The sequence below is a fragment of the Mauremys mutica genome, chromosome 1, assembly GCF_020497125.1.
Source record: "Mauremys mutica isolate MM-2020 ecotype Southern chromosome 1, ASM2049712v1, whole genome shotgun sequence".
Classification (NCBI taxonomy): domain Eukaryota; kingdom Metazoa; phylum Chordata; order Testudines; family Geoemydidae; genus Mauremys; species Mauremys mutica.
The window spans coordinates 27517589-27532174 of NC_059072.1; the positions used below are offsets into that span (position 1 = coordinate 27517589).

The 14586-nt window shown below is 51.7% G+C and overlaps 1 protein-coding gene across 12 annotated transcripts in view; it reads right to left on the bottom strand.

Annotated features, from left to right (window-relative positions):
• SRPK2 (SRSF protein kinase 2) overlaps nt 1–14586 on the bottom strand; it is a 308919-nt gene that overhangs the window by 30393 nt on the left and 263940 nt on the right. For all 12 annotated transcript variants that reach the window (XM_045029990.1, XM_045030005.1, XM_045029982.1 and 9 more), the window contains one exon: nt 234–303. In XM_045029990.1, coding sequence (XP_044885925.1) covers nt 234–303 — 70 coding nt within the window. The remainder of the gene's footprint in view (nt 1–233; nt 304–14586) is intronic.

The following is a 14586-nucleotide window of genomic DNA, read 5'->3' on the forward strand; positions in this document are numbered from 1 at the left end:
TTCACACATATGCAAATCTTACAAGAAAGTAGTCTAATTCCTTCAGGCTGCTGTTAAGCAAGATGAATGTGCCTGCTGAAGGGCGTTTGCCCACCTAATGCTACCGATGGGACTTAAAAAGAAAAAATCTGAATTTACAATCTGATACCAAAACACAATGTTTATCAACAGTTTACTCAAGTACACAGATAAACACTCCTGTAAGCTGTTCAAACATCTCAGAAGATACATACCCTCATCCCTGGAATAGTCTTCACCAGAATGTGGTTCAAACAAATAATCTCCAGTTGCAAGCTCAAATGCCTAGGAAATAACAGACACATTTATAGGTATTTCAGAAATAACCAATCTTAGAATTTTGACAATGAAATGTCAAATGTTAAAACAGAGAGAATTACTTTCAAAGCAAGTGTTTCCAAAGGATGTATAACTAAACTTAAATCTCATAAAGGTTACTTACCTGGTAACAGAAGTTCCTTGAGTACAGTCTTGGGAGAAAGTGCACGTGCTCTTGGAGTCATGGTCAGAACTCTCTAGAGCAGGGGTTCTCAATCTTTTTCTTTCTGAGGCCCCCCATAAAAATTCCACAGCCCACCTCTGCCACAACAACAGTTTTTCTGTATATCCAGTAGATTAAAAGCCAAGGCCAGCGTTACAGGATATCAAGCAGGTAAATTGCCCAGGGCCTCAAACCACAGGGGGCTCTGTGAAGCCAAGTTGCTTGGGCTTCGGCTTTCAGCCATCGGCCCCAGTGAGTCTAACGCCAGCCCTGCTTTCTGGTTTATTTTGGCGGACCCCCTGAAATCTGTCCGTGGCCCCCAGGGGGCCCCAGACCTATGTTCCCTCTAAGCTGCGCTGCTGCCTATTAAGCCCGGCGCTCATGGCTGCAGCGGGGAGAGGCGCCCTTCCCCGCCAGCCCCAGCGCGGACCTGCCTCGGCCAGGGGAGGAGCTGCTGCAGCTGGGGAGTGGTGCCTCTGCCCCAGCCCTGAGCTGCTGCAGCGAGAGAGGGCTGGGGGGAGTCATCTCTCCCCACCACGGTCCTGGGGCAGCCTGCATCCCAAACCCCTTACCCCTGGCCCCACCCCAGAGCCCACACCCGCTGCACCCCAACCCTCTGCTCCAGCCCTGAGTCCCCCCCGCACCCCCAAACCCCTCATCCCCAGCCTCACCCCAGAGCCCGCACCCCCAGCCAGAGCCCTCATCCCCCCACACCCCAACCCTCTGCCCCAGCCCTGAGCCCCCTCCCACATGCCGAACCCCTCGGCCCCACCCCCACCACATGAATTTCATTATGTGCACCAATAACACATCACCTCCATATTGGTGCACATAACAAAATTAATTCCACACATGGATGCAAAAAATTAGCGGGAACACTGCCCCAGACCCCTCGTTGAGAACCGCAGCTCTAGAGAGAATGCTCCCTTGCAGCACTGACGATTCATATCCAAGGCTTCAAAAGGAGCAGCAAGCCTTAACCCCAGTCCATTTTTTTGTACTTAATCAGAATCTATGCCTTAGATTGAAGAACTGGAGAAACAGATAGGGAGTGTGGATCTACGCTATTAATCTATCTGGTAATTCCCGGAGATTGAATTTACTCGGTAAGAAATCTGTCACCTGTGAGTATCATCAACACAGATCCCTCCTGTTGGGAAGTTAATTAACAGCATCAACCCTTAAAGGAGGTGATTCTGAAGAAAACCAGTTAAATAAAGATTGCTGAGTGCTCACCTTAATTGGACACAAGATTCTGAAGCCAAACCAAGACAGTAATGCTGTCAAAAAGACCGTTACCTGTTCCGTAACTGGGGTTCTTTGAGATGTGTTGCTCATGTCTATTCCACAGTAGTATTCCACTGTAGGTGTGCGTGCTCGCCACGTGCACCGGTGCTGGAAGTTTTTCTTTTAGCAGTACCCTTACTGGGGGAGCACTGCTGCGACCCCTGGAGTGGCACCTCTATATCACGCTATAAGGGGAGCTGCGCGCTCCCCCCACCCTCAGTTCCTTCTTGCAACTCTGACAGAGGGGAAGGAGGACGGGATGTGGAATAGACATGAGCAACACATCTCGAAGAACACCAGTTACGGAACAGGTATCTGTCTTTTCTTCTTCGAGTGCTTGCTCATATGTATTCCACAGTAGGTGATTCCAAGCTATATGTGTTGGAGGTGGGTAGGATTTACGAGTTCCCAGGATGCAGTACTGTCATGCTGAACCCGGTGTCATCCCTAGTTTGGGAGACAATCGCATAATGCGAAGTAAACATGTGATCTGAGGCCCAAGTGGCCACCCTACAGATGTCCAGGATAGAGACATGAGCTACATAGGCAGCCGATGAGGCCTGAGTCCTCGTTGAGTGTGCCCTGACAATCAGAGGCGGGGAAACCCCTGCCAGATCATAGCACGTGCGTATGCACGAGGTAATCCAGCTGGAAAGTCTCTGGGTGGAGATAGGCTACCCTTCCCATGCTCGGCCGAAGCAACAAAAAGTTGCGAGGATTTCCAGAACAGCTTGGTTCGATCCAGACAAAAAGCTAGCGCCCTACGCACATCGAGCGTGTGAAGGCCGCGTTCCTCGTTGGAGGAATAGGGCTTAGGACAGAGCACGGGAAGAAAGATGTCCTGTTCCATATGGAACGTGGAGACCACCTTCGGGAGAAATGCCGGATGTGGGCGAAGCTGGACTTTATCCCTGTGGAAGACCATATATGAGGGTCCCGAGGTCAGGGCCCTGAGTTCAGAAACATGGCGGGCCAAGGAGATTGCTACCTTCCATGAGAAGTGAGACCAGGAACACATGGCCAAGGGTTCAAAGGGAGGTCCCGTGAGGCGGGACAACACCAGATTTAGGTCCCATTGCTGCACAGGGGGTCTAGCATAGGGGAATGAACGGTCAAGGCCTCTCAGGAAACGGGAGGTCATAGTATGGGAGAAGACCAAGTGCCCCTGCACCGGTGGGTGGAAGGCCGATATGGCCGCCAGGTGTACCCTGATAGAGGCAGGTGCCAGCCCTTGGGTCCTAAGGGACAGGAAATACACAAGGATAAACTAGAGCGGTGCGGTCAATGGGGAGGTTCCCCTCTCCCCGGCCCACCTGGAGAATCTGGACCACTTTGCCAGGTACGTGCGGCGTGTGGACGGCTTCCTACTTTTGAGGAGGACCTGCCTGACTTCCTCAGAACACCTCCTCTCCTCCTTGTCTAGCCACTGAGCAGCCATGCTGTCAGGTGGAGAGCAGTCAGATTGGGATGAAGGAGGCGGCCCCCATCCTGGGAGAGGTGGTCCAGGCGTAGCGATAGCCTCCTTGGAGGGGCCACCAGAAGGTCCAGTAGGGTCCCGTACCAGTGTTGATGGGGCCAAGCTCGGGCTATGAGGATGACGTGCACTCTGTCTTCTTTTACTTTTTGCAGGACTCTGCCACTAAGGGGGAACGGTGGGAAACCGTAGAAAAGCTGGCCCGACCACTGCAGGAGTAAGGCATCAGAGATTGCGCTCCTTCCCACTCCCCTCCGGAGCAGAACCAGGGGCAACACCAGTTCTGGCGGGTTGTGAAGAGGTTGACCTGGGGAACTCCCCAGTCTCGGAAGAGCCAGTGAGTGACCTCCGAGTCGAGCGACCACTCGTACTGGGGAGAGAAAACCCTGCTGAGGCGATCGGCTTGCGTATTGCGGACGCCTGGTAAGTGGAACACCCTCAGGGAGAAATTGTGGGCTATACACAACTCCCATAGGCTCAGGGCTTCCCGACAGAGGGCTAAGGAACGAGTCCCGCCTTGCCTGTTGATGTAATACATCGCGGCGGTGTTGTCCGTCAGGACTCTGACCACTTTGCCGCGAAGGTGTGTGTTGAAGGCAACACATGCCAACCATATTGCCCTGAGCTCTTTGACATTTATGTGGAGTGACAAGTCCAAGGTCGACCACAACCCCTGGGTTTGCATGTTTCCTGTGTGAGCTCTCCAGCCCAAGTCCGACGCATCGAACACGAGGTCTAAAGACGGGGTCACCTTCCGAAAAGGAACCCCTTGCAGCACGTCGCTCGGGTAAGACCACCATTGCAGGGAGCAAGTATCGGGGATGGCACCATGAGAACCTTGCCTAGCCCGTTCCAGGCCTGGGAGAACTGGGAGGCTAGCCAGAGCTGGAGGGGCCTCATTCGGAGCCTGGCGTGGTGGACCACGTACATGCACACCGCCATGTGCCCCAGGATCCGAAGGCACGCTCTCGCCATTGTCACCGGAAAGGCCGTAACCAAGGAGATGAGATCTTTCAGGGCCCCAAACCTGCTCCGTGGGAGAGAGGCTGTGGCCCTTGAGGAGTCCAGCAGTGCCCCAATGAACTCTATGCGCTGCACTGGAACTCACGTTGATTTGGTCTTGTTCACCACTAGGCCGAGATTGGTGCACATGGACAGGAGCAGCTCTACGTGGGCCCTTACCTGGGACTGAGAGCTGCCCTTGAGAAGTCGATCGTCCAGGTATAGGAAGATCTGGACCCCTTTCCAACTGAGGTAGGACACTACTACAGCCATGCACTTTGTGAAGACCCTAGGCGCTGTGGATAGGCCAAAGGGAGGACCATGAACTGGTAGTGGTCTAGCCCTGCTAGGAAGTGGAGGAAGCGTCTGTGCCCCTCGAAAATATGGATGTGAAAATATGCGTCCTGAAGGTCCAGGGCCACGTACCAATCCCCCGGGTCCAGGAAGGGGATAACAGAGGCCAGGGATACCATGCGGAACTTGGAGCAGACCAGAAAATGGTTGAGATCCCGTAGGTCCAGGATGGGCTTGAGACCCCCTTTTGCCTTTGGGATCAGGAAATAACGGGAGTAGAAACCCTTGCTCTGGAATTCTACTGGAACTCTTTCCACCGCCCCCAGGTATAGTAGTCGCTCCACCTCCTGCCCTAGGAGGTGGGCATGCTCCAGGTCCCCCGGGCCCATCAGGGAGGGGGGGTGGTTGGGCGGGGGTGAGCTGGACTGCAACATGTAGCCCCTGGAAACGGTGTTGAGGACCCATTGGTCTGAAGTTATATGGGACCACATCCTGCAGAAGGCAGACAAACGGTTGCAGAACAGAAACTTTATTAATAGGGGGGTCTCCCTGGCAACTGCCCTGGTACCCCCTTGCAAATAGTCAAAACTGCCTTTTTCCCTGCCTTTTGCCCTTAGAGGGCCCTGGCTGCGGGGCAGAGCGGGACTGCCACTGAGACCGGCGCTTCTGGTCTCTCAGCCTCTTGTACAGGGGCTTGTATCTGCTTCCTGCAGGTTAAGCCAATGGCTGCGGAGGGATGTAGAGGCCCAAGGGATGTAGAGGCCCAAGGTTTTAGCCGGAGGGATGTAGAGGCTCAAGGTTTTCAGAATGGTACGGGAATTTTTCATCCCGTGCAGTCTGACGTCTGTCTGATCTGCGAACAGAGCCTTCCCATCAAACGGTAGTTCCTGCATGAGGGACTGGGCCTCCGCCGATAGCCCGGACAGGAGGAGCCATGATGCCCTGCGCATAGATATCACGGACGCCATCAAACGGGCTGCTGTATTGGTTGCGTCCGACGCTGCCTGAAGGGCCGCTTTGGCCACCGCCACCCCCTCATCCACCAGAGCCTTAAAGTCCTTTCTGTCTCACTCCAGGAGGAGAGGTTTGAACTTTGGCAGGGACTCCCATAGGCTGAAGTCATTCCGGCTCAGCAAGGCCTGATGATTGGCCACCCTGAGTTGGAAACTCGCAGAGGAATAAAATTTCCTACCGAAGGAGTCCAGTCTTCTGGCATCTTTGTTCTTGGGGCTGGCCCTGTTGCTCTCGGTGGTTTACCAATTCCACCACTAGCGAGTTAGGTGCCGGATGGGAATAGAGGTACTCATGGTCCTTGACCAGCACGAAGTACTTCCTCTCAGACTTCTTGGAGATCGGGGCCAAGGAGGCAGGAGTTTGCCATAAGGTGTTAGAGATGTTGGCCACCCCCTGGTGGAGGGGTAGCACCAAACGGCCCGGTGCCGAGGAAGACAGTACATTAAAAAGGAAGTCAGATGGGCCCTCCATCTCCTCGGCCTGCAGCTGGAGGTTGGACGTCACCCGCTTTAGCAGGTCTTGATGTGTCTTAAAATCTTCCTGCAGGATAGCGGGCGGGGGTGTTGTTATGGTGTCCTCCAGCATCGGTGAGAGAGCCAGCATGGAGCCATGGGCCTTGGTCGGTACCAGGGAAATCGATCCCAGGTCGGAGTCCGGGCGCGGAGCTGCCGACTCATGGCCTGCCGATCTGCTCCTCAGCTGAGATGGGGAGGCTGAGGGACCCTGGGATGCCCCGGCCACCAAGTGGGTTCCCATCTGGGTGGGCACCGGTGGCCATGGTGCCCATTAGCACTACTGTCCCTGCCATGGGGCCCCTTGCCACTGCCCAATCTGAGGGCCCAGTTGTGCTGGTTGGTCCAGTGGAGCCGCGCAGCCAAGAGGTGGGCAGCTGGGTGCCAAAGCTAAGGTCGCCGTCGAGCACGTGGTCCCATAGGAGCGGTAGGAGCGGCGGTGCCTGTGACACCGTCTTCCGTGGGACTGGGACCTGTCAGAAGTGCTGCTCCGGTACTCTCCTCGGTGCCGGGAGCTTCGGTGCTCCAGTGCTGGAGAATCATGAGGGGAGTCCCATGTGTAACGTCTGGCAACGTGGGAACCCGAGCAGGAGCTTCGACGTCAATTGTGTCGGGACCGGCTACGGTAACTGCACTGCGAGGAGGAGCGTCTCCAGCGTCTGTCTTGGTGCCTGCGCCCCCCACCACGTGGCATGGAGGGACCTCGAGACTCCTGCCCGGGCGGTGAACCGATTAGCCTGATTGGCGTCGAGGGTGGGCGTAAACTGTGAGTTGACCAGCCACTGTGTGTCAAATGAGGCAGGGAGCAGTCCTCGGAGTGAGAGCTGTGCCGTGCTCGGGGGGGACTGATGAGTACCCAGCGGCAGCTTTCCATGGGACCAAGGGCCCGTCACCGGCGGCGCCCCGGATACCGGTAGGCTCAGAATGTCCCGTGCAGCCTGTAGAGCCTCCAGCATCGATGGCATCCTGACTGCAGGAGACGCGTGCGGATGGCGCTGGGCTGCTCCGCTCAGCATGAGTCAGAGGTTTTGAGCCCGAGGGCTGCCCGACGCAGGACCAGCCTCTCCCCTTTCCTTTTCCTGGTGCCGCTGTGAGGTGGAGCCCTTCCCTTGCTTCTTGGAGGGGGAGTGGTGCCGGCTGGTGGAGCGGGGCCTAGCTGCGCACCAATGACGTGGTGCCGGGCGCGGAGTCCACTCGGCGCGCCGGAGTTGGGGCCAGCGCAATTCCATAAGGAGCGCTTGAAGCCTGATGTCCCTCTCCTTCTTAGTCCGCTGCTTGAATGACCTGATCTTGCAGTGCTCACTCACGTGAGTTTCACCCAAGCAGCGGAGACACTCAGCATGTGGATCACTCCTTGGCATGGAACGGTGACAGGAGTCGCACGACTTGAAACCTGGGGCACGGGGCATGCCCCAAGCCCACTCTAACAACTGAAACTACTAACTCTAGCAACGGTACCACTAAGGTCATTAGAAAGGCTGCAGCAGAGCTGGAGCACGAAGTTCCGACCATCTTCACTGGAGGCAAGAAGGAACTGAGGGTGGGGGGGAGCACGCAGCTCCCCTTATAGCGCGATACAGAAGCACCACTTCAGGGGTCGTAGCGGTGCTCCCCCAGTACAGGTACTGCTAAAGGAAAAACTTCCGGCACTGGTGCATGTGGCAAGCACGCACACCTATTGTGGAATACTACTGTGGAATACACATGAGCAACACATCTCGAAGAAGAAGTGTGTATCAAATTGCAGTTAGCAGATTTATGCTTCTCAGAGACAATCACTTCTGAGACACGCAGTTTCATCTGGAGGACTGTAGCTTTCCAAGATCCGGCGGCTGAAAGCTGAACTCTGTAAAGTTCAAACTGGAAATAAGATGCACATTTTGAACAATGATAGTAATTCACCACTTGAACAAATTATCCAGGGATGTAATAAATTCTTCATCGCTTGGGCTCTCTAAATCCAGTTGAATGTATTTCTACAAATATGCTCTAGTTCAATTAGAAGTTATTCATCTAGATACAGGAATCACTGAGTGAAATTCTATGTCTTATGATACGAATGAAGGAGGTCAGACTAGAATCAGGGGTTCTCAAACTGAGGGTCGTGACCTCTCAGAGGGTCACAAGGTTATTCCGTGGAGGTAACGAGCTCTCAGCCTCCACCCCAAATCTCGCTTTGCCTCCAGCATTCATCATAGTGTTAAATATAAAAAAATGTGTTTTTAATTTATTGGGGGGGGGTTCGCACTCAGACGCTTGCTGTGTGAGAGGAGTCACCAATACAAAAGTTTGAGAACTACTGGACTAGATGATTGTAATAGTCCCTCAAGGCCTTAAAATCTATGGATGAAGGACCCCCTCTTGAAGTCAGTGGCAAAATTCCTCATAATATCTACAAGGCCAAGATTTCATGCCATGAATCTATAATATAATGTATCCTAAAACTTTCAAGGCACAGAAACACCTGCAAGGGCATACATGTTTGTATACCAAGTTGGATCCATTTAGACAATCCCTGGGCAAAAACTGTGTCTCCCCCCTGAATTTATCCTAACAGTCTACAAGTAACCTATGCGATTTACAGAAAAATTTAATTCTTTCTAAGTAGGGAAACATCAGCCACATTTTACTGATGGGAAAACTGAGGCAATAAAAACATTGTGCATTGCACAAGTTCAGTAAACTGAATTTCACAGTAGGTCAGTGATTCACACTTGTCCAGCAACATGCTGTATTCCAAGCTACAAAATTCAGAGGTTTCAGATCTGGATAAATAATCTGGCCCTGAGTTTGTGAAGGGAGATCCAGAAGAGCTGTAAAATGAACTGGAAGTTCCAAAGTCAAGGTAGGAACTCTGAGAACCAGAAATGGCAAGCTGAAGTTGGAGCTATATCACCTCAACTCTGTCATGCCTGACTGTCCTGAAGACTCTTGGTAACAGATATAAAGAGCCATACAAGAATTCTTGACTCCAGCCTAAGAAGTCAACTGCTTGAATCCTCATCCTGAGGGAGGGAAACCATGGATATGTCATATTTTCCCTTATTGAAAGCAGGTCTATTTAAAGAGAACCCAAACTTCTGAATACTACAATTACTTGAATGATCACTTGTGCTGAGCACTGTATCTCCAATTTAAGTTAAGTTATCTTCTAAGATGTTACTTTTTCTGGGTAGATGAAGGGCAAGAGGAGGGATACATCAAGAGCCTGACAACTTTTTTATATAGTTCTGAGAGCAAGATCCACTCTGTCAGTTCACTTTACTCCATGGTTGCGATGGTGTCTGCAAAATACTGTTCTGCCTCTAATTCACAGATTCAAAGGCCGGAATGTGATCATTAAGTCTCACCTGTATAATACATGCCATACATTCAGAACTTCCCCAAAATAATTCATGGACTGTAAGATTTGATTATAGATGAATTACCTATAACTCTAACCTATTTATAGGTCCTTGACTTCCACAGGCCTTGAATTCCATGGTGATCCAAAGAGCCCTTCAAATCTGCGGCTATCCGCTTTATATCCGCGGACCATTTTTTAAGATCGTGGATCGGATACAAATTCTGTATCTGCACAGGGATCTAGTGATCCAAATGAGCCCATACCAGAATAATCTGTCCCCTGCAGACATTTTTGTCCATCATGCCAGGGAGATAGTTATTTTCAAAGGCATAGTCACTAATGGCTGAAAATGGTCTCAAATGGTTCCAATATCTATTAAACTGGACTGCTACCCAGCCCTGCTGAAGGAACTCTAAAAAGTGAAACCACTGCGATTCACAGATTTGTGTATTTATACACAGACCCTGGAAAGTTCAAGATCTAGAGCTCCCATCATATATGCAAAGAAATCTCAGCAGCTCCAGAAGTTATGTGGGGGTGAAATCAAAGAGAATACCACACTGGCATCATAGGGAAAATATAATGGGTTGAGATTCCTCCTTACTGGGATCCTTCAGAAAATCATTATCCAAATCAGATGAGAGTGAGAAGCCATCAATGGCCACTTGGACCCGAGGAGGAGATGTCTTTACTGATGCAATAGCTGGGGCCAGATTTCTTAAGAGAATGTGTGTGCAAGGTAGCTGGTCTTTGCAGATTTCAAAAGATTAGTATATTATTAAAAACTGATCCTCAGATAGAGTCCATATAGGAAGGGATTATGTAGTTTGCTAAAATTAATCTCTTGGAGCAGAATAAACCTGGGTGGGATTAAAAAACTGACTTGCAGAAACTATTTACAGAAGTGTGGGGACAGAGACCTAAGATACTGAAGTGTCAGGCAGAGGGGTTTTGGACGTGCGAATACTCCGTATGAGCCTCAAGTCTCATCAGATCCATGGTACCTGTTCCACTTCAGTGCTGAGCAGAAACTTGATGACACCTCAGAACTGATTCAGCTTCTCCCTTTGTCTGCTTGTGTAGCTTTGACTCCATGCTTTGAACCATGCAGGTTTCTATTTGTTTGTAGAGTATACTGACTGGATAACACAAAGTGAATGGCGTTGACCAGGCCAAACCATGGTGCTGAGCCTAACACTAAAATACATTTTTAAACATCCAACAAGAAACAACCAGAATAACAATTAAAAACAAGCTAATTGTATTAGCAAAGAAACAAGTGGCCACAAAAAGGAGAAGGATTCGAAGTTTTTGGTCTGTAGCAGACAAAAGGCTCTGGAGTTGGGTCACACTTACTTCTCCTTATATAACTGCTCATCCAAATGGTTGGTGTCCCAGAAACCATGTGCAGAGCCACAATAGCTTAGTGCCAAGACAGCATGTGCTCCCAAGTGTGGGGAACTGTGCTATCAATACTTACAATAAGGCAATGTCTACTCTACAAGATAGGGAGTAATTCCCCTACTTCCATACAGATACTCACATTAACCTGAAACAGGTGGATCCATAGGGCTTGGCTACACTTGTGAGTTACAGCGCATTAAAGGAGCCTCAGGCGCACTAGCTCACTACCCATCCACACTGGCAAGGCACGTAGAGCGCTCTGACTCCACCTCAGCAAGTAGAATAATATTTGATGCGCCCCCTCTGGAGCACCCCAGAGTCAGTGTGAACGAGGTGTTGCATTACTGTGCTCTGATCAGCATCTGGAAACATCCCATAATCCCCTTAAGTCAAGTGGCCACTCTTGTCATTGTTTTGGATATGCCCTTTGAAAGCTCCGTTTGACAGCTGGCATGCTTATCTGCTCCGAGGCAAAGCAACCATTACTGTGGAATGCTGTGGGGGGGAGGTCTGCTGCTGTCTGAACATACAAGACAGCATGCTGACATGCTCTCAGCCCCCCAAAAAACCACTCTCTCTCCCCCCACATACACACAACACACTCCCTGTCACACTCCACCCCTCCCCCCATTTGAAAAGCACGTTGCAGCCACTTGCATGCTGGGATAGCTACCACAATGCACTGCTCTCTGTGGCCATTGCAAGAGCTGCTAATGTGGCCACGCCAGTGCGCTGTCAGTGGGAGAGACTGCAGCGCTTTTCCTACTGCGCTCTACGAAGGCTGGTTTAACTCAAAGCGCTCTACATCTGCAAGGTGTAGCCATGCCCATAGTCAGCACAGCCAAACTGTGCCTCCACTGCTGCTACCCATGCTACTGTGGCTGCACAGCTATTTACACCTGTGCTAGCTTGAGGAGAGTTAGCACAAGTATGTATATATAAGCAGGGGAATCTCACCCTTAACTCATAGCATAGAGAGAGAGCCTATGATAGGGTGTCTGCTCCACACTGGCCCACAAGGGGTTAATAGAGCCCTAGGGAGGCTGTGGAGGAGGCAGCCAATTAAGAAAGGGGTTGCAAGGAGCAGCCAATCAGGGTCAGGCTGGCCCATATAAGAAGGGCTGCAGAGCAGATCAGCTTGGTTACTCCCTGGAGTTTGAGGAGGGAGGAGGGCTGGCTGCCTTGCAGGCTGAAGGCAGCAAGCATCATGGACAGAGCAGTGCTGCAGGCAGAGACCCGGGGAGCTAAAGGCAGCTCCTGGCAGGCTGCAGGGATCTGCAGGCTGAGGCCCTGAGGCAAGGCAAAGAGAGTGCTGGGGCCACGGGGAAGTGGCCGAGGGAAATCTACTGAAGAGTCAGAGGGGACGCAGCAAGTGGCGGCCATCTACACATCTACAGGGTCGCTGGGCCGGGATGCAGAGAAGTGGGCGGGCCTAGATTTCACACACATCCACTCGCCAGTGAGGAAATAGCCAGACACTGGGCTGCAGTTGCCACTGAGGGAAGTGGCTGGACAGTGGACTGCAATTCCCCTGGAAGGGGGGGAGCACCGAGTGTGGCACAGCTGGAGTGCTGTGTCCTGAAGAGGACGCCGTGGTCCTTGGAGCAGATGTGACGACAGGTGAGACACCACTGGGAGTCAGCGTACTGACCTGTGGAGCTGATCTGCAAGATGATCAGCAGGGGGTGCTAGCATGGTGAGTCCCACCCCATCATAGAGCCTAAGATTACATTGTTCCTTGAAAAAAGCGACAAAGAGGCCTGTGGCACCTTATAGCCTAACAGACGTATTGGAGCATAAGCTTTCGAGGGTGAATACCCACTTCGTCAGATGCATGAATAATGTTTGAAAAATGTTGTTCCTTGAAGTAAATATAGACCTTGAGTTTACCTTGATCGATGTTTATCTCTTGGATCAATACATCTTGATGTTCACTTTAGTAGAAGTTAATGTCTATTTATGTCTAGTTAATGTCATTTTACACAAGTTAGCTGAGACATAGGAAAGTTCAGTGAGTTCCCAAAGGCTAGTTATCTTCACTGATTCCCAAAAGCTAGTTATCTTCACTGACTTTCTAGATGGAATTATCTGTTGGCAATTTCCCAAAGGTATCACAAGAGGAGTCGGTCTAGTTGTAAGGGTTTGAAGGAGCTAGTGGTTTTAGTAGCAGGACTTGCTCAGAGAAGGCATTCCATGTGTGAGGGGAGGCGTGGAAGAAAGGGCAAAATGGCTTATGACGGAAGTGCACTATGACAGTTTGTTCCCTGTAAAACTCTCTCTACAAAGTCAGGCAATAAAAAGGACAAACACGCAAAAGGTATTTTGCCTTATCTGAGCTTGATAAGTAAGGCCTGATACACAAAACACAGGCAATCAGAGAGGAAACTAGGATTCTATTATTCCCTACAGCCTACTCTCAAAGCCACACTAATGCCACGAGTGGTTGTTCATTAGGCATCTTTTTCTGTTCTGCTCTATTTTGGTTCTTATACTGTATCTACCATTATGATACCTTTGGAAGGTAATTTTCTTTAGTATATTTCAGCATGTGTACTGCATTCTTCAAAGCAAAGCAGTAGTTAGTAGTTAATAAAAGCAATAAATATTGTCCATCCCAGGGGTCGGTAACCTTTCAGAAGCGGTGTGCCGAGTCTTCATTTATTCACTCTAATTTATGGTTTCGGGTGCCGGTAATACATTTTAATGTTTTTTAGAAGGTCTCTCTCTATAAGTCTATACATTATATAACTAAACTAGTGTTGTATTGTAAAATAAACAAGGTTTTCAAAATGTTTAAGAAGCTTCATTTAAAATGAAATTAAAATATTGATCTTACGCTGCCGGCCCACTCAGCCTGCTGCTGGTCTGGGGTTCTGTTCACCTAGGCCGGCAGCGGGCTGAGCAAGGCCCGTGGCCAGGACCCCGGCTGGCAAGGGTCCGTCAGCCAGAACCCAAGACCAGCAGCAGGCTATGCGGGGCCGGGACCCAGAGGGCTGGAGGCTGGGTATCTTGGGGGGGTGTAGGTGGCAGGGCAGAGGGGGGCCTGGGTATGGGTGGGGGTGCCAGGGTCAAGCCTAGGGTTGGGGGGGGATGAAGGAGTCAAGCAGAGGGCTGGGTGTGTATGAGGGAGGTACAGGGCTCAGGGAAGGGGCCTGAGGGGTTTGCAGGGCTCAGGGCAGAGGGCGTGGTGTATGTGTGGGGGTCAGGGCTCAGGGGAGAGGGCTGGGTGACTGCCCCCCTAAGAACTCCCAACCCCGCTGCTCCTTGTCCCCTGACTACCCCGTCCTGGGACCCCTGCCCCCAACTGCCCCCCAGGACCCCACCCCCTATCTAAGCCTCCCTGTTCCTTGTCCTCGGACTGGACCCTATCCCCTACCTGTCCCCTGACTGCCCCGACCCTTATCCACACCCCAGTCCCCAACCAGACCCCCGGGACTCCCATGCCCCATCCAACCACTCCCCGCCCCTGACAGGACCCCCAGAACTCCCGACCCATCCAACCCCCCCACTCCCTGCCTGCGCCAACCCCTCTCCACACCCCTGCCTCCTGACGGGACCCCCAGAACTCCCAACTCATACAACCCCCGCCAGCTCCTTGTCCCCTGACCACCCCCTCCAGAGACCCCCCCACCCTAACTGCCCCCCCAGGACCCTCCTTGCTCCCGGTCCCCTGACTGCCCTGACCCCATCCACCCCCTGCCCCCTCACAAACCCCAGGACTCCCATGCCCCATCCAACCCCCCCTGCTCCCTGA